The sequence below is a fragment of the Marmota marmota genome, unplaced genomic scaffold (assembly GCF_001458135.2).
Source record: "Marmota marmota marmota unplaced genomic scaffold, marMar, whole genome shotgun sequence".
Taxonomy (NCBI): domain Eukaryota; kingdom Metazoa; phylum Chordata; class Mammalia; order Rodentia; family Sciuridae; genus Marmota; species Marmota marmota.
The window spans coordinates 23292480-23313918 of NW_025999869.1; the positions used below are offsets into that span (position 1 = coordinate 23292480).

At 43.7% G+C, this 21439-nt stretch overlaps 1 protein-coding gene across 2 annotated transcripts in view; it reads left to right on the forward strand.

Annotated features, from left to right (window-relative positions):
- Positions 1-21439, forward strand: part of Slc22a4 (solute carrier family 22 member 4) — a 49181-nt gene that overhangs the window by 5652 nt on the left and 22090 nt on the right. For both annotated transcript variants that reach the window (XM_048783343.1, XM_015492733.2), the window contains exons 2-3: positions 12130-12233; positions 13796-13950. In XM_048783343.1, coding sequence (XP_048639300.1) covers positions 12130-12233; positions 13796-13950 — 259 coding nt within the window. The remainder of the gene's footprint in view (positions 1-12129; positions 12234-13795; positions 13951-21439) is intronic.

Below are 21439 nucleotides of genomic sequence, written 5' to 3' on the forward strand. Positions count from 1 at the left end.
GATTTGGAATTATTCTGGAAAGAAAAGCTTCCCCTCCACACCAATGTATTTATGCATTTACTAATTTATATCACTAGAGGCTAATTGCATATTTATTTTACTCTGTCAGTTATCAATTCTTAATTATCTTGTTGTTGCAGATTGAACCAAATTACTTTTCACTTTAAGAAAAAAGAATGGAAAAAGGCAGGGCAAGGTCCTTCCTCATCTTTGGACTCAGGGCTGGAAGAGGCTGTCCTCCACAGCCTCTTGGGAGGAGAGCCAGTTGCATCTAGTAGCTAAGGGAGGCAGCAGGGCAGAGTCAGAAGCAGGGGCAGGTGGCACCTGAGATAAGACTGGACATTATGTGGGGAAAGGTAGGGACTTCAGGTATCCAACAGTCTGTCTGAGGATGGGGTTTTTCACTACTCCAGTGGCCAGACCTTAGTCTCTATGGACATGCCCTCCCTATAGCTCTTTAATACCATGTACTTCAGAGAATAGCGACCTTGTGTGTGAGCAAGCTCAGAGCCTCCTGCCCTAAGACTCAAGGAGCAGGGACAGCAATCGGTGTCCTGATTTGCAGGGAGCCTAGGTTCATCAACAGGGCCACAGGGAGGGCAGAGATAGGCCTGGTGCTAAACATGGGCTGGCTCTTGCCTCAAGCCTGTCATCTTTTCCCCAGGAACATCATTAGCTACCCTTGACACTTCCCCCACCACCTCTCCATGACTGGGGATACTGAGGTAGTCACCTCTGAGCCAGAAACCTTTTTGATAGGCCATCAGTAGTCTGAGACAGGTCTACTGCCACGCACTCTATGCACTGTCCTTTCTGCCGATGGCTGCATCCTTTAGGAGCCTGATGGTGGAGCTGCTGGTGGCCATGTTCCTAAGTATGGTGACCATGCCCTTAAGTGTGATCAAAATTCCAGCAAAGAGCCTATACCCCTAGAGGCACTAACCTTGTGCTACTTTTCCTGAAAGATGGGATCAGGGCACAGTTAATGGCAGGAAACACTGATTTCTACCTACAGCCTCAAAGTGGGCCTGGTCTATGGAACAGGCTTCATCCCCTGCTGTCAGGGAGCTTCTGGGAGGCACTGGGGCAACCAGTGAACAACAAGACTGACAGCCTGGCAGTGTGGCTAGCCACTGTGTACAGTCTTTTCTGACAGGTGTGCAAGCTGCCCTGGGATACTGCTGGCTGGTAGGGAGACCCATAACCTGGCTGTCAAGATGGCCTTAATATTAACCAAATTGCTCAGCTGAGTCCATGCTCTGACCTGACCTCTGGTAGATTTCAAAGGGGATGAGGAGGCAGAGCCTCGACTCAAGCAAGTACCGGTGAGACTTATATTTCCAGTCAATGCTTCAGAGAGCAGATTCTGCCAATGCCAGAGAACAAACAAAGGAGCCTCCGGGGTGTCCCCTATCTCTGGCCTGAGTGTGCTTCTCTGTTTGTTTATCAGCTGCCTTGCCCCAAATTGTTTACCTGTTGCCTCTCAACTGTGTTCCTCTGACAACAGGCACCAGGATCTCAGAATGTGCCTTTGTTCCACGGTTGCTGCACCTGTACTTCCTGCCAAGTTTCTGGATAAACAGACTTGGTCTGTGGGCAGCAGAACTCTCTGAATCCAAGGTGGCAAATTGACAAAACGAAGGCTGTGATAGGGCTTGTCAGGAGGAGCTGGATGTGCCTGGGGCTTCTGAAAGGATTGTAATTCCCCTCCCCCCTTGTGACAGGTTACATTCAATTTATGTTTTAGACTAATGCAGATCTGCCTCATTATCTGGAGCCTTAGTGGGGCTTAAGCATGTCTCTGGAGCCCAAAAGAAGGCAAAGATCCCCATTTGGAGCAGAGATAATGTGAGGAAATGGAAGCTCTAGGGAAGGATGGATTCAGCCCTGTGGTCTAGCAAGAAGTATGACTAGCCCAAGGTTGGCAGCATCTGCTTAGCATCTGCAAGACTAGAAGGCAGTTTCACACTGGCTCCTTCAAGAGCTTACCCTCAAGGCTAGGTGGCTGGCACAGACCCTATCCACAGAGTACAACGTAGAAGAGCTTTGGTGGATCCAGTGCCAGGATGCAGAGGCTATGCCCAGGTCCCTAAGTGCCCACCCCTACCTTTCCATTCAAACTCCTTGTCTTTTGCTTTGATCTAGTCTGATGACCACAGAGAACTCTTCACTAGCATCTATCTACCTGAGGTGGTTTTTGCTTTACCACTAATCTAAAGGAAGAAGCATGTTGATAACATTTTAAGATGTGGCAGCTTCAGTTATCTGTAAAGGAAAAAATGAATAGAATAATTAAATAGCCAAAAAGATGGCCCGCAAAATGTGAGAAAACATTTGCAAAATCATATATTTGATAGAGGACTTGTATCCAGAATACAAAAAGTACCCTTTAAACTCAACAATAAAAAGCCCAATTTCACCAGCTATTATATGCCTGTAATCCCAGTGACTCAGGAAGCTGAGGAAAAGTGATCACCAGCCTCAGCAACCTAATGAGACCCTGTCTCAAAATGAAAAAATTAAAAGGGCTGGGGATGTAGCTCACTGGTAAAGCGCCCCTGGGTTCAATTCTGTATAGTGAGAAAAAAAAAGACAATCTGATATTAAAATCAGCCAGGAGCCTGATGCACACCTGTAGACCCAGCCACTCAGGAGGCAAAAGCAGGAGGATTGCAAGTTTGAGACCAGACTGGGCAACATAGTGAGATCTTATCTAAAAAAAAAAAAGTAAAATATTTTATGTATTTTGGAAAATAGGTTTATTTCTCCAAAGAAGAATATTTGCAAATTAATAAGCACATGAAAAATTTTTCCAACTTCTAAAATGGTCTAAAATGGTAGTGACAGGGCCTCTCCAGATTTGCTTCCCAGTGAAACAACTGTAACTAGTTGTTATACACACATACACACACACACACATGCATGTACACACATACACATTATAGAGTGTGCACACACACACGCACACGCACACAGTTTTTTAAGAAATTGTCCTAAGGACATACAACAAATGAAAAACACTTATGAGTGGAAGTCCATTGCCCTGTAGTCTCAACCTCTTTATTCCTCCCTTTCTTCCTTCTCCCTCTCCAGCACAGAAAGCGGGATAGTGGGCCTGGCCAAGAAAACAGAGTTCTCTCTTCCCTCAGCTCACAGTCAGGGGATACAGTCTCACCAAGAGGGGCTACCAATGCTCACCCTATCTCACCCTGCATTCCCTGAGCTCTGGGTTGCAGAGGCTAAAATCCTGGTGAATGCAACCAGGAGTTCAGGAGATCCCTTTCTCCACCCAGCCCATATATATTGGAGGCTCTAGCCAGGTCCCACGGGTCAAGAATATGGAGGTCTTGATTTCCCTTGCCTCGGCTCATTCATAGGTCACAGGTTCCATGTCAGGAGAAGCTAGCCAAAAAGACCAGGGGCTGCTACCCACACCCAGTGTCCAACTCATAAAGAACAGGTGTCACTCTGAGAGTGGGTCACTTTCCTGACCAGTGCTCTGGAGCAAGGGCTCAGAGATTTGGTCTTGGGGAGAAGTAGTCAAACAAACAAACAAACAAAACAGATAGTTCTGACACTGTCCCCACGGGAACTGACTTTATTTGAAACAGAGGTATAGACGATGGTTAAGCCTACTATTGCTTCTAAAAATAGGGGAGATTTTGTGGTAAGCAACTAAGAGGAAATGCATAGCTCCAGTAGAACAAACTAACCCACAGGGCATCTCGTTTACCAGAAAGAACCAATAAAAGAGACAGCTAAGAGCAGCCCTTTTGAAGTCAGGACAAACCTCAAAGCTTGCCTCAAAAACTACTCCACCCAGTATCCTAATTAGAGGTAGCCCAGGGTAGGGGTAATCATCAGGGAGACCCGACTTCATTTCCATTACAAACTATGCCATCTTATGAAAGAAAAAAAAAAAAAAGTAATTACCTAGGCTTTTTTCCTTCAATTTTTAGTGAAAGACTTAGACTGTCAACTCCCAAAAGTTTATCTGTTTTATATTATTTCATGCTATAGTAATGTTTTAATATTATTTTAAATCTGAATTTTTGTGTGTATTGGAACATCTGGTGTCCGTACCGAATGCATCTAGGCCATATCTCCTTATTACAAATTTTATCTGCATATTGATGTCATTGACTTAAAATTTCAAGACACTTGCTTTCAAAATCTGTAAGCCAATATTAGATCTAGAAACAAAATTTTATAGATTTTAACTGTATTAATCTTTTTAGGTTTTATTATAAATAGAATAGAACCATATCTATCATATATGTTGCTATTAGAAATGTCAAAATATGTATAGGTTTTTAAAAAAGTAAAAAAAAAATGCCTGCAAAAGGGCTTGAATTCAATTGGATTGGATTATGGGACAATTTATGCCTTGGGGCATTGTCAAAAAGTAAGAAAGCAATTACCCAACATTTAATGGAGCCTAAAAGTAGGGTGTGATACTTTCATAGGCAAACAGCTTAATAGAAAGATCATGAAATAGGGGTGGGGTTGTCAGTATCCAGAGTCTCTACAACATGTTATCTAAGGTGCCCAGTTTTTACAACAACAAAATTATAAGACGTGCAAAGAAACAGGAAAGTGTGACCTATACTCAATAAAGAAAAAAGTAAGCAACAGAAATTGCTGGAGAGGGCCCACTTGTCAGATTTAACAAAGGCTTAAAAGCAACTATTATAAATATGTTCAAAGAGCTAAAGAAATGTAAAAGTAAAAAAAGGTATGAAGAAAATACCTCATCAAATACAGAATACCAATAAAAAATAGAAATTATATTTATATTTTAAAAGAACCAAAAAGAAACTCTGAAGTAAAAATGTGTAATAACACAAATTAAAAATTCATCAGATGCTCTTAACAGAGATTTGTATAGGAAGAAGAAAGAATCAGCAAAGTTGCAGAGGATTGGAAATTATGCAATCCAAAGAGCAGAAAGGAGAGAGAAAAAAAAAGAATAATATGGGGAAAAAATGAGCAGAACTTCAAGGAAAATGTGGAACACCACTAAATACACCAGTATATGCCTAATGAGAATCCTAAAAGAAGAAGAGAGAAAAAAGAAGCAGAAAAAAATAAATAGTTACTGAAAACTCCCCATATTTGATGAAAACATTAATCTATACATCTCAGAAGCTCAGCCAACTCCACGTAGAATAACCACAAAAGAAATCCACAACCTGGATACATAGTAAAACACCTGGAAGCCAAAGACAAAGGAAAATTTTTGAAAGAAGCAAAAAATATGACTTGTCACACACAAAGTAACTCCAATAAGATTATCTTTTGCCATCTTATAAGAAATAATAGAAGACAAAGAGCCATAGATGACATTCTAATTGCTGAAAGGAAAAAAAAAAAACTGTCAATGGAGCATCATGTATCCAGCAAGTCTTTAAAAAATTAAATAAAGACATCCCCAAATTTAAAAAACAATTCTCAAATAATTTGTTTCTAGCAGTGCAATGCAACTTTACAAATAATGCTAAGAAAATTTCTTCAGGAATAGATTTCACCAAGAGTTTTCAAGTTTATATTCTGAGAACTATCAAACATCATTATTGAGCTGGGCCTGGTGGTAATTGCCTGTAATTCCAATGACTCTGGAGGTTAGGCATGAGGATCACAAGTTCAACGCCAGCTTCAGCAACTTGGTGAGGCTCTAAGCAATTTAGCAAAACCTTGTCTCAAAATAAAAAATAGGGCTGGGGATGTGGTTCAGTGGTTAAGCACTCCTTGGTTCAATCCCCAGTACCCTCCTCCCCAAAATCATTGAAATTAAGGCTGAAATAAATGAAAAGATATCCCTTGTTCTATTCACAGAGTCAAAAACTTATTGTCAACATGGCAGGACTCCCAAAATTAATATACAAATTCAATGCAAAACACGTTCAACTTTATTAGTCATTAGGAAATGCAAGTCAAAACCACAGGAGATACTTCTTTATACCTATTGGGACAGCCAAAATTAAAAAGACACATAATAACAGTGTGGGTAAAGATGTGGAGAATTTGAAACCCTCATTCATTGCTGTTGGGGTTATAAAATGGTGCAGCCAGTTTGGAAAGCAGATTGGGAATTCCTCAAAAAGTTAAACATAGATGTAACCCAACAATTTTGCCACTATGTACATGCCCAGGAAAATTTAAAATATATGTCCATACACAATCTTGTTCATGAATGTTCATAGCAGCATTATTCCCAACAGCCAAAATTGGAAACCACCCAAAAATCTGTTTAGATAAATAAAATGTAAACTATTAATACTATGGAATATTATTCAAACCAAAAAGCAATGAAGTGCTGAAACACTCTACAACAGCACAGATGAACCTTGAAAACATTATGCTAAGTAAGAATCCAGTCACAAAAGACTACTTATTGTATGCTTCCATTTATATGAACTTCCCAGAATAGGCAAATCCATATAGCCAGAAAGTAGATTAGTGGTTGCCAAGGACTGGGACAGAAGAGTATGGGGTGTGGCTGCTAATATGTTTGGATTTTTTTTTAAGCGATGATGAAAATGTTCTAAAATTAGATAGTGCTGATGCTTACACAACTCTGTGAATATATGAAAACTACTCAACTGTACACTTTAAAAAGAGTGAATTTTGACATATGTAAATTGTATCTCAATAAAGCTGTTAAAAACAAAAAGAATGAAATATTCAGGGTTTTTTATTGTTTTTGTTTGTTTGCTTTATTTTGCAGATGATCAAGAATTTTCCAGCCTTAAGTCACAACCAAGTTATAAAGAAGGAACTGGGGTGGATGTATATTCTATTGTTAATTATTACTTCTTACTTTCCCTCTGGAATGAAGGATAACTATAAGAGAACACTATAGAAATCCGTTTTTCATTTTTAATGGAACATTGCTAATTTTTCATTCACAGTCATCTCTGGGATTAAAGGCCATTTATAAAAGGATTTTATACCTTGTGGTAAGAGCTTTTTTAGTTCTTAGTAATTGGATGAAAGAATTTTTATCTCTTTGCTTTTTCATTCATGCCATGCCTTTTTTTAAAAATATTTTACTTTTTAGTTGTAGTTGGATATAATACCTTTTTTTAAAATTTATTTTTATGTGGTGCAGAGGGTGGAACCCAGGGTCTCACACGTGCTAGGCAAGCTTTTTTAAGTTATGGTTTTGCTTTGGACAAAGGCATGAAGTTAGTAGAAAAGGAACTACCATTTTGCAAGGCCACAATGTGTCAGATATTCCACTTAGGTTTTTTGTCCAATGTATACAACGAAACTAGGAAGCGCTATTGTTGTCACTTCTTTAAAATTAGAAGCAGACTAATATTGGTGAACGCATGGCCCACACAGCCAGAAGCGGTAGAATCTAAGAAAGCCTGTGCTGGTTGCTCAACACGAGGCTGCTTTCCAGAGCTCTGAGTTCTATGCAGGCCAGAGTGAATATACTGATCTTGATGGTCCTTTGTGGCTTTGGTAAAAGCTAAAACTGCCAGACTTTGGCTACTCAGAGAGTTCAAGGTTGCAGGTGATTTTCAAAGGACAGTGCATAGGTACTCAGCAGCCCCAGAACTACACATTTTCTCCACTCATTTTTCATTGCCCCTAGTTGTTTAACATATTTTCATCAACAATCTGTTAAGTATTCACCATGTGCCTATCCTTGTGTCAGTGTAAGTCATCTAAAATATATTTATACTGATTATTCATGTTTTAGAATTCTGTTCTTCTAGTAAAGGATAATGAGGAGAGGAAGGTATTTTTTTTTTCTTTTTCTCTAGCTAGAGAACAAGGGTGTTGTAACCCAGAAGAGCCTTCCCTGCCAGGACTACTAGGCTTATGCATGCCCGTACACACTGATCTATCCCTAAAGTGTGTTTGAACTTGAGCTTAATGAAGGCAGAGACCATGTATTGTGGCCAGCATAAAGCATCGGCTGGAACAGATAGATGCTCGAAGTCAAATAAACAAATGATTAAGCAATTTCTTTGGCCAATCCCCAAAATGTATTTGGACTAGTCATTTTATTACTCTGTGCCTTTTTTTTACTAATTTGTAAAATGAAGATGAAAAGAATATTCACCCTATATGGAAACTTTGAAATCCCATTAAATAATACAAGATGCTCAATAAGTATTCAAAACACTAGACTGTCATTCCTAGTATTGTTACCATTGGGAAGCAAAAGAGGCACATTTATGCCAAGAGTGACCTTCCATCCCTAATAACCTTGTAACCTGGACTTTTGTCTCTTGAAGCATGACTGAAGGACACATGGTCCAGCTATATGGAGCTCCTTCTATTCTATTGTGAGAATCTTGGTCTGAGATCCTGAGGATCAGGTGGACATAGTAACACCGGGAGCATACATAGAGTGCCTACCCCTACATAACCTGGGCCAGCTAGTTGCCACATTTTACTCTTTCTCCAGAGGTAGGCTATGTTTTCAGAATGTTAGTGTTTGGCTTGAAAGAATAGCCCCAGGCAATGTTGGCCCGCTCCTCACCACCCACCATTAGCCACAGGCCTCTGGACATGTGTCTCTGTGTGTGTGTATCCACATGTGCAAAGACCCATAGGAACAGTTCTGTCCCATCAAGATGAAGATGGTTTCTTATTGAATCTACAATGTCTGCTAACTACAGAGAGTTCTCTGTGTCCTGACTAGTTGTACCCCAAGACATAGCCCTCAAATTCCCAGGAGGTGGGTGCAGACAGGGCCTGGCTTCCCCAAGAACAGCCCTTTGAAGGGAAGGGCTTCTCTTTGGGCTGGCAGCTGATTTACTGGGCTCCTGCCCTTTAAGCCCCAGCTGGAATTTTATCTGCCAATCCTTTGTCCCATTACCAGGCTCCTCATAGCTTTCCAAAAGGATAACCTGGACATATAAGGGGGAACCCAACCCTACAGCCACTCATGAGGTCTAGCTGTTTCCTGCAGAGTTTCCAGAGGCAGATCACCACTGCATGCACCGGCCCCCTCCTGTGCTGTATCATGCTGGCAAGGCTTCTTACACCTCTCTTCAGGGAGGAAAGTGAGACCTAGAGCCATGGCTGCATGGCCACCAGAAAGGAAAGCAATGGAGTGCTGGCCCTCACCTCACCCTTTCCAGTGCCCCAGCCCAGAACTCCTGCCTCTCCTCCATTCCCCAAAGATCAGGCTTGACCCCACTACCAGCACCAGCTTCATGGACATGCAACCTGAGCAGTCACACAGAACCCCACAACCAGTTTTAATGCTCTGCTCTTGGCCGTCTTGAAATTCATAATTTTTTAACAAGGGGTCCTATAATTTCTGTTTGCACTGGCCTGCAAATTAGGTGTAGATGGTCCTACGCACTACTTTTGTTCATGCAAAAGCTGGCTGTACATCTGACAGCTTTTCTCTTTTCTTCCTCTCAAGTCTCATTGCTACCTCCCTAAGTCAAAGAACTAATAGAAAAAATATTTGAAATGCCATAGAATAGAGGACATTATATTTGGAGGAGCTTTTCTCCTCAACTGCAGATGGAACAGTGATTGAGAACAGACATGCATACCTCTGCCTAACTTGAATTTTCTTGGTTCTGTCCAAGGTTGAAGGCTGTGATAGAGGCCTTTTACTTTTACTCTGGGGGCAATTTTCTCTGGTATCACATTCTCAAAGAAGTGTAGGTTATCTTATTTAATCAGCTCCTTTTGTCCTGCCTTTGTCGTTCATGTTCAGAGCAAGACATGGGTATAAGGTTGGGCTCTGAGGCCCTAATTGGTATCTAGCATGCTCATTTACTTGCTATGACTTCAGACAAATTCTAGTCTCAGAGCATCAGTTTATTCTTAAAAATGGGTCACATTTCACATCATGAGACTTTGGAGCCTCAATCATTCATTACTCTGTGTGTCATGGGCAGATCCCAAGCTCTGAAGCTATTACCAGTCATTTTTGGAGACAGGTGGCTATTAATTCAGGCACCATCTTGTGCACCACCTCTGATCTACGGACTGGCAGAGCACTTGATATGTAATATTTGAGGGCTCATTGCTCTCTTCCCTGAAGTCCATTCAGGAACCTCTGCTGTCTTACTCTGTTTTCTATTGTTGTAACAGACTGGGTATTTTATTTAAAAAAAAAAAAAAGGTTTATTCAGCTCAAAGTTCTGAACACTGGGAAGTTCAAGGTCAGGTGGCTGCCCCTAGAGAGGTCCTTCTTACTGGTGGGAAACTCTCTTCCAAGTCCCAAGGCAGCACGGGGCGTCAGTTGGCAAGACAAAACAAGCTTGCTCCCTTGGATCTCTCTTCCACTTCTCTGAAGCCACAGTCCCACGGGATTAGGGCCCCACCCTTTACGGCCTCATTTAACCTTAACTACCTCCCAAAAGTTCCACCTCAAATACCATAGTTGGGTTAAGTTTGTACCCTCGTAATACCTTACAATGGTGATTACATTTCAACATGATTTTAGTGGTGACTTTCAAACCAAGCACCAGGTGAGGTGACTCTACCACCAGATGAGGTGACTCTACTCTGAGTACCGTCTCGGATTTATAGTACCTGAAGTGAAGAGAACAAGTTCCGGGTCCATGCTGTTTTTCCTCTGCAGAGCTGTGCTTGGGTATCTGCCTGGAGCGCCATGAGAAGCAGCTTCCTTAATCTTGCTGTTGTCTCTAGGACAAGAGTGTCCTTAAGGACATTATCCTTCACATCACAAAGTGATCCCTTTGTGGAAGGAAGTATGTCTGAGAGACTTTCCGTTCTCAGTACTCAGAAATAACTGTGCCGCTCCAGAAGGAGTTGATCACTGGAAACTGTGACCCTTCAGGGAACTGAGCCACTGGGACAGTCAAAGCCAGCTTTGGAGCCTGCCTCGCTGGCTTAGGCAGGACAGTCTGGAGTCCCTCTCACCTTGCCTGGTTTCTATAAACCTCCCTCCCCTTTACTTGATGATTCTCTCGCTTTTTGTCTTATACTTTTTTTTATGTCTTTAGAAACACCTTTCTCAGCCTGCCTCAGAATAAGGTGGGGCATAAATACCTGAATTTGTGTTTAAAACAACCCCCAAAGTTCAGGGCAACTGTGAGAATTGCTTTGCAAACACCTTGGAAACAGGACTACCACCAAGGGGAACAGGGAGGGAGGGTCTTTCCTCTAAGCTGGATTATTTCACCACAGACAGCACTCCCCACTTCTGACTCACAGGCCCCGAATACTCATGGGCACCTGATTATTTTTATAATTAATGAAAGGTCACAAAACACATTTTGAAATCTTGGTGACTTCCCTTGAGATTTTACTGAATTGACTTTATTCAAGAATTGGGAGCCAGGGGCCCGGATGTAGGTCTGTAATAGTGGTTGCCTAACATGCACAAGGCCCTAAGTTCCATCCCCAGCCCTGGAAAAAACAAAAACAAAAAGCCAAGAATGGAAACTTTGGCTGAAACCTTGATTTTATGATTTCCTGGCTCCACCAGCAGGGACTTGTTAGGGCGATAGCAGCCAATAGGCCTGGGGAATGGGAGGAACCATGCTACTGGGAAGGAGGGTATAGGAATACAGGATGGGGAGATAGGAAGCCCTGGAGAGTGGGGGCGGGGGGGGGGTAGACCTCAGCCCAGTGGAGTCCTGGATCAAGGCCTGAGCTTAACCAGGGCATTCCAGAGGAGTCTACTCAAAACATAAAGTCCCAGAACTACTGTGACCACTTGTACTTTTTAACAAGGAGAGGACATTTCTACTCCTGGACAAAGCGACCATGCCCTCTTCCCTGCCCCTGGGCTTTTCAAATATCTTCTCTCCATGCTGGGCTGCCTTCTAAAGGGGCAGGGCCTCCTTTGCTTCATATCGTTTTGCTGCCAAGGGGTCACCAGTCACAGCCATGGCTTCAGCTGCTTCTTGCTATGTGACATAGGCAAAGTGGTGGCCATCACCCTCCCTTTCAGGAAAGGAAGCCGAGTCTCAGAGAACCGAGAGGAGCCCTAGCAAATCGTAGTCAGGAGTTAAACCCAGACCCAAAAGACCTGTATCCTTTGCACAGAGGTGACATCCTGGTGCCAGGGAGGAGAGCGTCTCTGGCTGCCATGTGATAATGTTTCCCGGAGCTGGGCTGGGGTTGGGGCCTGCTGCAGGGTTGGGCTCACGCTTCGTGCTGTCTTGTTGGCAGTGGAATCTGGTGTGTGAGGATGACTGGAAGACGCCCCTCACCGCCTCCCTGTTCTTCGTAGGCGTGCTCCTTGGCTCCTTCGTGTCCGGGCAGCTGTCAGACAGGTAAGGACATGGAGGGAGGAAAGGGGGACAGGGCCCCTTGTCACTGCCTATCTTGAGGTTGGACTGAATTCAAGGTATTTCTACATAGTGAAGGGGAGGATCCTCAGGCCACTGAGTCAGTGGTGGGGAGTCAGGATGTCTCCTGTTCACCCTGACCTCACATCCCTGTGGAGACCCACTTGTGTTCTATTCCCTGAGCCTGCGCTCCCCAGGCTTTGGGTAGGAATGGGGAGGGACCACTCCCCCCACTGGAAAGTGGAGTCTTCCTTCCACACATCCCTTGACCCAACGCCATGCTGCCACCACCACTGCCCCTCCACCCCACCCCCAACTCTTCAGAGTTGTTCTGGGGGACAGGGAGTGGATGACGGGATCAGTCCACAAACAGCCACCAGGACGGGTCGGGCCAGACAGCAGCACTAACTCTACACTCCCTGGGCCTGTGGGTTGGACTCTGGCTGGGCCCTGGGGCCACAGAGAAGACCCAGTCTGGTTCTGAGACCCCTGGAGCTCACAGGCTGGTAGAGACAACATTGCAGTATCCACGGACATGCTCTCTGGTGACCAGAACAGGAGGCAACAGTAATGAAGAGCAGTATTGGGGAAGGCTTCCAAGAGGGGTGCCTGTCTGTTCCCTAGCTTCAAACACCAATGGGGCCTCCAGCCAATGACCTGACACCTGAACTTTGGAAAGTGGGGTGTCTGTTCTGCGCCCACCTGTGCTTCATCCCATCCATTGGTCACTACTGGAATGTGAAATTAACACCTAAACCAACTACATTGTCACCAAAAGACATGGCAAAAAGCTACATCTTTCCATAAAGCAGTGGTGGGGTGCTGGCATCAGTACAGATGTTCCTCAGCTTCCGAGGCCGTTGTTCCGATTAAGCCATCATCAGGGAAAATATCTTCAGTCAAAAATGCATTTGGTACGCCTAACTCACTAACATTCAGCTTAGCAAGTCAGCATAGTGCAGTGACTGTTGTTGTCTCTTGTGATCACGTGACTGACTGGCGACTGTGTCTCACTGCAGCTGCTCAGCATTGAAAGAGAGTACCATACGCATCTCCCTGGCTCAGGAAACCATCAAAGCTCATCATAGGGTTTTTACTGAATGCATATCACTCTTAAACCATTGGAAAGTAGAAACATCCTAAGCTGAATTATTTTTAAACCAGAAAACGTTGTAATCCAAGGTTAAAAACCACTGCCCTCAAGGAACTCTTGGTTCTGGATTTATAGAACTCACATGTTGCGGATATGAAAACTACCTGCAGATTCTGTGCTGTGGTGGCAGCTTCTACCTGTGGCTCCTTCTAAAGAGCAGCTTTCCATGTGGTCCTTGCATAGACTGTTGTATGTTTTCAAGATATGGGACCTGCATAGGAAGCTTAGAAACTTAAAGGTACCTCCTGGGAGATGGATGCCTGAGGCCTGACAGAGCCCTGAGAAAATAGTCTGCCATGATGTCTAGCTCAGAGCTTAAAACACACCCTGAGTTACCATTATGTTTTATTATACTGTTTTGCTTTATTCACCTATGTTATGCTTTATCCTGTAGGTTTGGCAGGAAGAACATTCTTTTTGCAACCATGGCTGTGCAGACGGGCTTCAGCTTCGTGCAGATTTTCTCCATCAACTGGGAGATGTTCACTGTGTTATTTGTCATCGTGGGCATGGGCCAGATCTCCAACTATGTTGTGGCCTTCATTCTAGGTAGGAATGGCTTCAGAGACAAAAATTCCTCCCTCCAATGCTCTGAAAGACCAGGAAGGAGGAGGCCACTGGGCTATGCTTCCAAAGTTCAGGCACTCACAGGGAGCCAGCTCTGTGCTGGACCCTGAATGGTGGCCACAAGAGTTCAAGCCAATAAGAATCAGCCACACAATAACTGAGACACATTCACAGGTGCACAGGGCACATAAGAGGAGACCCTGAGGGAGGGACGGCCTGGGAATGTCTTTGATTGGAGCTGTGAAGGCTTGAGGCTTCTACCTGGTTGCCTAGGAAAGGACTCAGGGTGGTTGAATGGCCCATACACAGGCATACAGGCAGTAAAGGCACTTGCCAGGAGGATTTCAGTGTCAGCCCACCCAGTAGATCTGGCCTCACCCATACTCAAAGCCCATCCAGAGCATATCAGCTCTGTACAGGACAGGCCTCACTGCACTGATAGTAGACCTGTCAAGAGGCCACCGCTAAGAATAATAGGCTATAGGAGGGAGAGTCATCAGTTACAAACCCACGCGGAGGCCCCAGGCCACTCCAGATTGTCTGGGGAGGAAGTGAGGTGAGCTCCAAACAAGTTAATCAGGTTCATCCTCAGGAGTGAGAGTCCCCAATGCACTCTCTGAGCCCCCAATATAAGCACGTGAGAAGGGGAGAGAAAGGGAGCCTTCTTTCCATAAGAATGGAAACTCCAATTCCTAAAATTTCTAGTGTGATCATTCTAGTTGGCTCAGCACAGTCCCTGTTTATCCCTATTGTCACAGCATAATTATGAATAGTGCCCTTTAATAGAAGTCTAAAGATTCTTCTTGGCTCAAAAGTCTGCACCTTGTCAGGTGATTCTGATTGCTTTCAAGAGTCTGATGACTCACTGGCTTTGGAGATGCTGCATCGGCTTAGTTGAAGATTTTTATACCCTCTGTCGGGTTGCCAAGATGGAATTGTTCAAATTCCACTCCTTTAATTATTTGTGAAGGGCTCCTTGCCATAGGTCCTGTTCTCAGTGTCTGTGGAGGGGAGAGGGAGAGGAGAAGAGAGAACATACCCAAGCCACATGGTCTGGGCAGATAGCACACTCTTCAGTTGGCCCTGGCGGGTGGGGCCGCTCTCTCCCTGCAGTGCTAAGGAGAGGAGCAAGATTTTCAGGGTCATTTGTGTGGAGAGTACAGGGAGTTGCAGGATAGCAATGCTGAAAACTGGGGAGTGGAGGGACTTAGGACCAAAATTGTAACTTCCTAATGTGCAATGGACACAGGACACAGGACTCTTGGACATAGCAAAGCCTATTCTCATGTTTTAAATCTCCACATCCATCTTCCTTGCTGTCAGCACCCATACATCTGAGTAGCCCTACACATGACTCTGCTTGGGCCAGATCCATCCCAGAAACCAAACAGCCTCCCCCAGACAGAGGATTCTGTCCAAGGTCTGCAGATCCGTGTCACAGGAGGACCCGGAGGACCATCTGGAATGGAAGGGCAGAGAGTTGTGGTGAAGCTAGAGCAACCCTGCTCTTAGGGTTGGGAGCAGGGTAGAATCTATGAACCTGCCTCTCTACTCACCCAGGGTGCTTCTGGGGCTTAGAGCCTCTCCTCTATGAATGGACGAAGCAGGGAGGTCACTCTCCCCAGGCCTCTGCAGAAAAGGTCTGCCCCACTGCCCACCACTCCCCTTGCTTCTCCCCACCAGGTTTGCAGCCCCACACACAGGGCTGAGGGCAATCAGAGCCTAGGTGTGCCCAGCAGCCATCAAAAGGCTACCAGGTACAGGTACAGAAGGCTCCCCATCAGCTTGGGTCCATGCCTGCTATTCTTGGTGGCTTTGCAGGAAATAGCTGACTTTGGGTCCTGGTATGAGAGTTTTGTAATTAGTTCTCAGGCCTGAAAGATTTAGAGTTTCACTGAAAATCAGCCTGTCCCAGAGCAGCTGGACCCACCACTCCTGGAGTGGGAGGACCCAGTGCCAGGACAAAGTGGTTGCACCTTCCCCACGGCACATGAGTGCCCTCTGGTGTTGCAGAACTGAAATAGCCAAATTCCAGGTTTTATTTTATCCACCGCCCCCCTCCCCTTTTATTTTATCCTCCCCTTTTGAGCTGGATTTGAAACAACCAGGTTTTATTTGGGTAAACTAAACTGAAGGGTGAGGTTTGGACTGAAAATTCTGTCTGTCCCTTCACTTTTGGCCTCTGGCTCTAGGAAAGGTTTCGCAAGTTTCTGTGATGATGATCTTTAGTTTTAGGATTCTTCATGTTAATTTGGGAAGCTGAATTACACTCACTCTCAAAGCAGTGCAGAAATGAGTCTTCTTCTTATGCTAGTTTTTTCTTTTTTAAATCATCAAGCTCAATGGTAGACCACTTGCCTAGCATATGCAAGGCTCCGGGTTCAATCCCCAAGACTGGAGGAAAAAGAAAAAATAAAATCATGAAGCCTTCCAGAGTCACACGATTCTAGAAAAGGCAAGAAAAAAACAATGCTACCCAAAGCCCCATGCAAAGTGGATGCATCTGAAATGATGGTGCTTCCAGAATGTGGCTAACTTAGGAGGAGGAAATGACCACTCAGGACCAAGGACTCTGACCTACCCCATCCCAGCTCCCTCATAATTTTCCCATTTCTCATCTTCAGCCTGTTCACAGGTTTCTGTGGGTAAAATTTCAATGGAATCCTCTTTCTTCCCCCGTAACTAACTACTTACATGTTTTTTGCAAATTTAACTGTCTGCTTCCTGTTCTCTTTTTTTGGGGGGGGGAGGCATTACTGGGGATTGAACCCAGGGGTGCTGAAACACTGAGCCATATCCCCAGCCCTTTTTATTTTTTTATTTTGAGACAGAGTCTTGCTAAGTCACTTAGGGTCTGGCTAAGTTGCTGAGGCTGGCTTTGAACTTGGGATCTTCCTGCCTCAGCCTCCCAATTCACTGAGATTACAGGCATGTGCCACTGCATCTGGCTGCCTCTTGTCTTGACTGATTCATTAACTCAGTATTTTCCAGTACTCTAAACATCTGTTCCCCCATACAACATTTCTTTGGGCATGATGAATTGTTGAAAGCTTTGATTCCTTTAACATCCAGATGTTTCCGTTCTCGTTAGTGTGTAACTGATGGCATCTTCCTTTTAACTTTGGCTTCCAGAAGTACAAATTTGAAATTTAACTACATCAGTTATGCAGCTTTTATCTACCATATATTTATTTGTTTATTTGTGGTGCTAGAAATCAAACCCAGGGTCTTGTGCATGGCAAGGACTCTACTAGTGAACTAGGCCCAGCCCCTGAAATGTTTTAAAATTGAAATAAAATTTTGTCTTAGTCTACTTGGGCAGAATGCCATAACAAAATGCCACAGAATATGTGGCTTAAAGGAAAAAAAAATTTAGTTTTCCATGGTTCTGGAGAATAGGAGTCAAAGATCAAGGTGCAAGCAGAACTGGGGTCTGGTGTGGGCTCAACCTGCTTGGTTGCACATGGCTGCCTCCCCTGTGTGTTCCTGTGGCCTGTCCTCTGTGCAGCTCAGAGAACAGTCAGGCTCAGGAACACAAGCTCTCTGGTATCCCTTCTTATAACAACAGCAGTATTATCAGATCAGGGCTCCACTCCCATGACTTCATTTCACCTTAATTTCTTCCTTAGTCCATATATAACCGTACTGGGAGTTAGAGTTTCAGTATATGACAGGATGATACAAACAATCAGTCCCTACCAAATTTGCATGCCATGATATTCATTCTTTGAAAGTGTACAATTCAGTGATTTTTAATGTTACAAAGGATGGGTTGAGGTGTAAATTCAGTATATTCACAAAATTGTACAATGTTTAGCACCCTAGAAAGCAACCTTCTAATCTTTAGCAGTCATTGCCCTCTTCCCCCAACTTTTGGCAACCACCAGTCTATTTTCTGTCTCTGGATTTGCCGATTCTGGACATTTCATATAAATGGAATCACATGGTGTGTGACCTTTTGCCTGGCTTCCTTCGCTTAATATTTTCAAGAGTAACCCATGTTAAAGCACGAATCAGTGTTCATTGTATGAATACAGCACATTTGGTTCATCTGTACACCAATCAGTCAACATCAAGGTTGCTTCTACTTTGAGGTTATTATAAACAATGCTACTATGAACCTTCTTCTCATCTCAAAACTGTACCTAGTTAGTCACTCTGCTTTCAAGGTTGTATACATATGTTTCCAGTTGTCTTGCATATATACAAGCATTGGAATTGCTGGGTCATACGATAGCTTTATGTTTAACCTTTGGAGGAACTGACAGACTTTTTTCAAAGTGATCAGTTGCGTATTCTTGTTTGTTTTTTATTCAAAGCATCGTTTATTGTTGTTTTATTTTTCTTTATTTTTGTTGTTATTGTTGTTTTTGTTTTTGGTACTGGGTATTGAACCCAGAGGAATTTAACCACTGAGCTATATCCCCAGTTCTTTTTTGTTTTTTAGTTTGAGACAGGGTTTCACTGAGTTGCTCAGGGCTTCATTAAGTTGCGAAGGCTGGCCTTGAATTTGCAGTCCTCCTGTCTCAGTCTCCTGAGCTGCTGAGATTACAGGTGTAGCACAGGGCTTGGCTATATTGTATTTTAATGTTACCGTTGTTTTATTGTATTTAAATTACAAGATGCCTCAAAATCTTCAAAGGATGAGTTCAGGTATAAATATATTAACAATGCATAAATTGCTGGAACCCTTTGCATTGCACTGTGTAAGGGAAGAACTGAGGTAACACAAGGAGAAGCAAGAACTCACTTCTGTCTATTCACAAGGAGCTTACTGTCTGGGAAGATGACATGGGTCACAGAGGGGTGAGTGTAGATAACATTGCTGGGTATATGCAGAAGTAGGAAAGGTTACTTTTTTCTTTTCTTTTTTTTTTTTTGTACCAGGGATGATTGAACCCAGGGGTGCTTAACCACTGAGCCACATCCCCAGCCCTTTTTATTTTTTATTTTGAGACAGGGTCTTGATAAATTCTTAGAGCCTCTCTAAATTTCTGGCCTTGAACTTGTGATACTCCTGCCTCAGCCTGGCATGCGCCATCAGGCCTGGCAGGAAATCTTACTTTTGATTAAAGTAATCTGTGAAGGTTTCAGAAGAAGGAAGGGAAAGCCCCCGGCTGGAGAACTTCTATTAATTTGATGGGATTTCTGAGCACTTTCTGGGAAGCAGAGAAGTTCCTCCATTAGGCCTCTCTTGGAAGGCATTGTACTTTCTATCATCCCACATGTCAGACATATGTGGGCACTTTACATACATGACATCAGTCCATATAACCATAACTCCATGAAGCAGCACCTATCAAAGTCACTCTAGCAAGGATTTAACATCAAGGGCCTCTGCTCTCTCCACATGCCTGATGGAGTACCCTCCTCCACCCCGACAGCTGCACTACAGACTCATTTCTCAAGCTGGGATTTGCTGCAGGCCTCTGGGTCATTCATGGAGGCTCATGTCCTCCTGCTTCTATGTGGAATGTGCCTAGTGGTGCCTGGGCCAATTACCAAAGAAGGACCCTGATCTACATGGAGGGGGACCTGGTCCTGTCTGAGTCATTCCTTCTTGGAAAGTGCTCAGTCAGGTGGAGTAGACAACTAGTGAGCAAACTCTCCATAGGCTATATGGGCCCTTATCCTGACCAGAACAAGTTTTGTGCTCAGATTTCAGAGTTTCATTCCCAGGAGACACTCAGAGGCCCAACCAGACCAAGACCAGCCAGGCTTTGCACTAGGAACAAAAACCTATAAGACAGAAGAAAGGACAGGGATCTCAAGTCAGCAGAGCCAGGACATCACTGTCATGTCTTACTGCCAGGTGGAAAGTTTGGGGCAGCTACAGTCCATGAGAGATCTTCAGGAATCAGGGATCCTCTCTCAGTGCTATTGAGATGGAGCTGGTTGGCCTCCAGTTGATTCAGAGACTATTTTCAGGGAGGGAAATTGGAAATTCTCACCTTTGAAAGGTGGGCACAGCCTCACCCATCTCCCTGCATGTCTCCACTAGAATTTCAGTTGAAAGATTGTTGTATAGGACCAAAGCTTTGCCCCAGGTGGTTTTTTATTTTCTTTTTTTGATACTGAGGATTGAACACAGGAGCACTTAACCACTGAGCCACATTTCCAGACATTTTTTGTATTTTATTTAGAGACAGGGTCTCACTGAGTTGCTTAGGGCCTCACTAAATTGCTGAGGCTGACTTTGAACTCATGATCCTCATGCTTCAGCCTCCTGAGCTGCTGAGATTACAGGCATCCACCACCACACCTGGCTCCAGGTGATTTTTTTCTTGGCAGCTAGACCAGTATCCATAAGTCAAATAGACACGGTTTAAATCCTAACTGTACTACTTATTATGGGTGTATAAACTGAGGCATTGGCTTTAATTCTTTTTAAATTCTTAGCTCATCTCATGTACAATGGGAGTAGCCTTAATTCTTACCTAATTGTTGTAAACAGTCAAAGAGATAATATATGTAAATACTTAGCCTGGAACCTGGCTTAAAATACCTATTTTAAAAAAATCTAACTGTGAAGTTGATGATGATGTTGATCATATTTAAGGAAGGATGGCTACCCAAAGGTTCACCCAAGGCAGTGCCAATAAGGACTTACTTGGGTCTGTATCCACATGGTTCCATAGGAAAACAGAGAGATAGTTTTACAAAGCTTCTGTCCCCAATGGGTACTCTGCAAAGCTATAACAACTCTGTTCTAGCTTGAGCTTAGAGAGGGAGATTATCCAGGATCCAGTAGTATAAAAATCTCTTTTCTCATCAAAGTTTTGAAGGTAGAAGGGAGCTCCACTAGCCTCACAATTCAATAAGATTCTTACTTGGTTTTATGCTCTCCCCAGACCACCCCACAATCAAATCCTCTGCTGCTTTATTTCTGAATTTCTGCTTAGGAATAGAGCACCCTCTGTTCATTTTCATATCATAATCACAGCCAAAGAGTTGGAGCTAGCACAGTAGAGGAAGGTTGTTCACAAAGTAAGAAAAGATCTGGAAATCACACTATTGATAATGGGCCCCATCCTTGGACATGAACTTAAGGGCTGAGAAATGCCTGGGTGGTTAAACGCATGGTCTGCCCTGTGGGAAGCAGGGGCACACGGCAGCGTCAGTCTCTATCCATCTGGCTTTTTTTTTTTTAATTTTTTATTGTTGGTTGTTCAAAACATTACATAGCTCTTGACATATCATATTTCACACTTTGATTCAAGTGGGTTATGAGCTCCCATTTTTTACCCCGTATACAGATTACAGAAACACATCGGTTACACATCCATTGATTTACATGTTGCCATACTAGTGTCTGTTGTATTCTGCTGCCTTTCCTATCCTCTACTATCCCCCCTCCCCTCCCCTCCCCTCTTCTCTCTCTACCCCCTCTACTGTCATTCATTTCTCCCCCTTGTATTATTTTTCCCTTTCCCCTCACTTCCTCTTGTATGTAATTTTGTATAACCCTGAG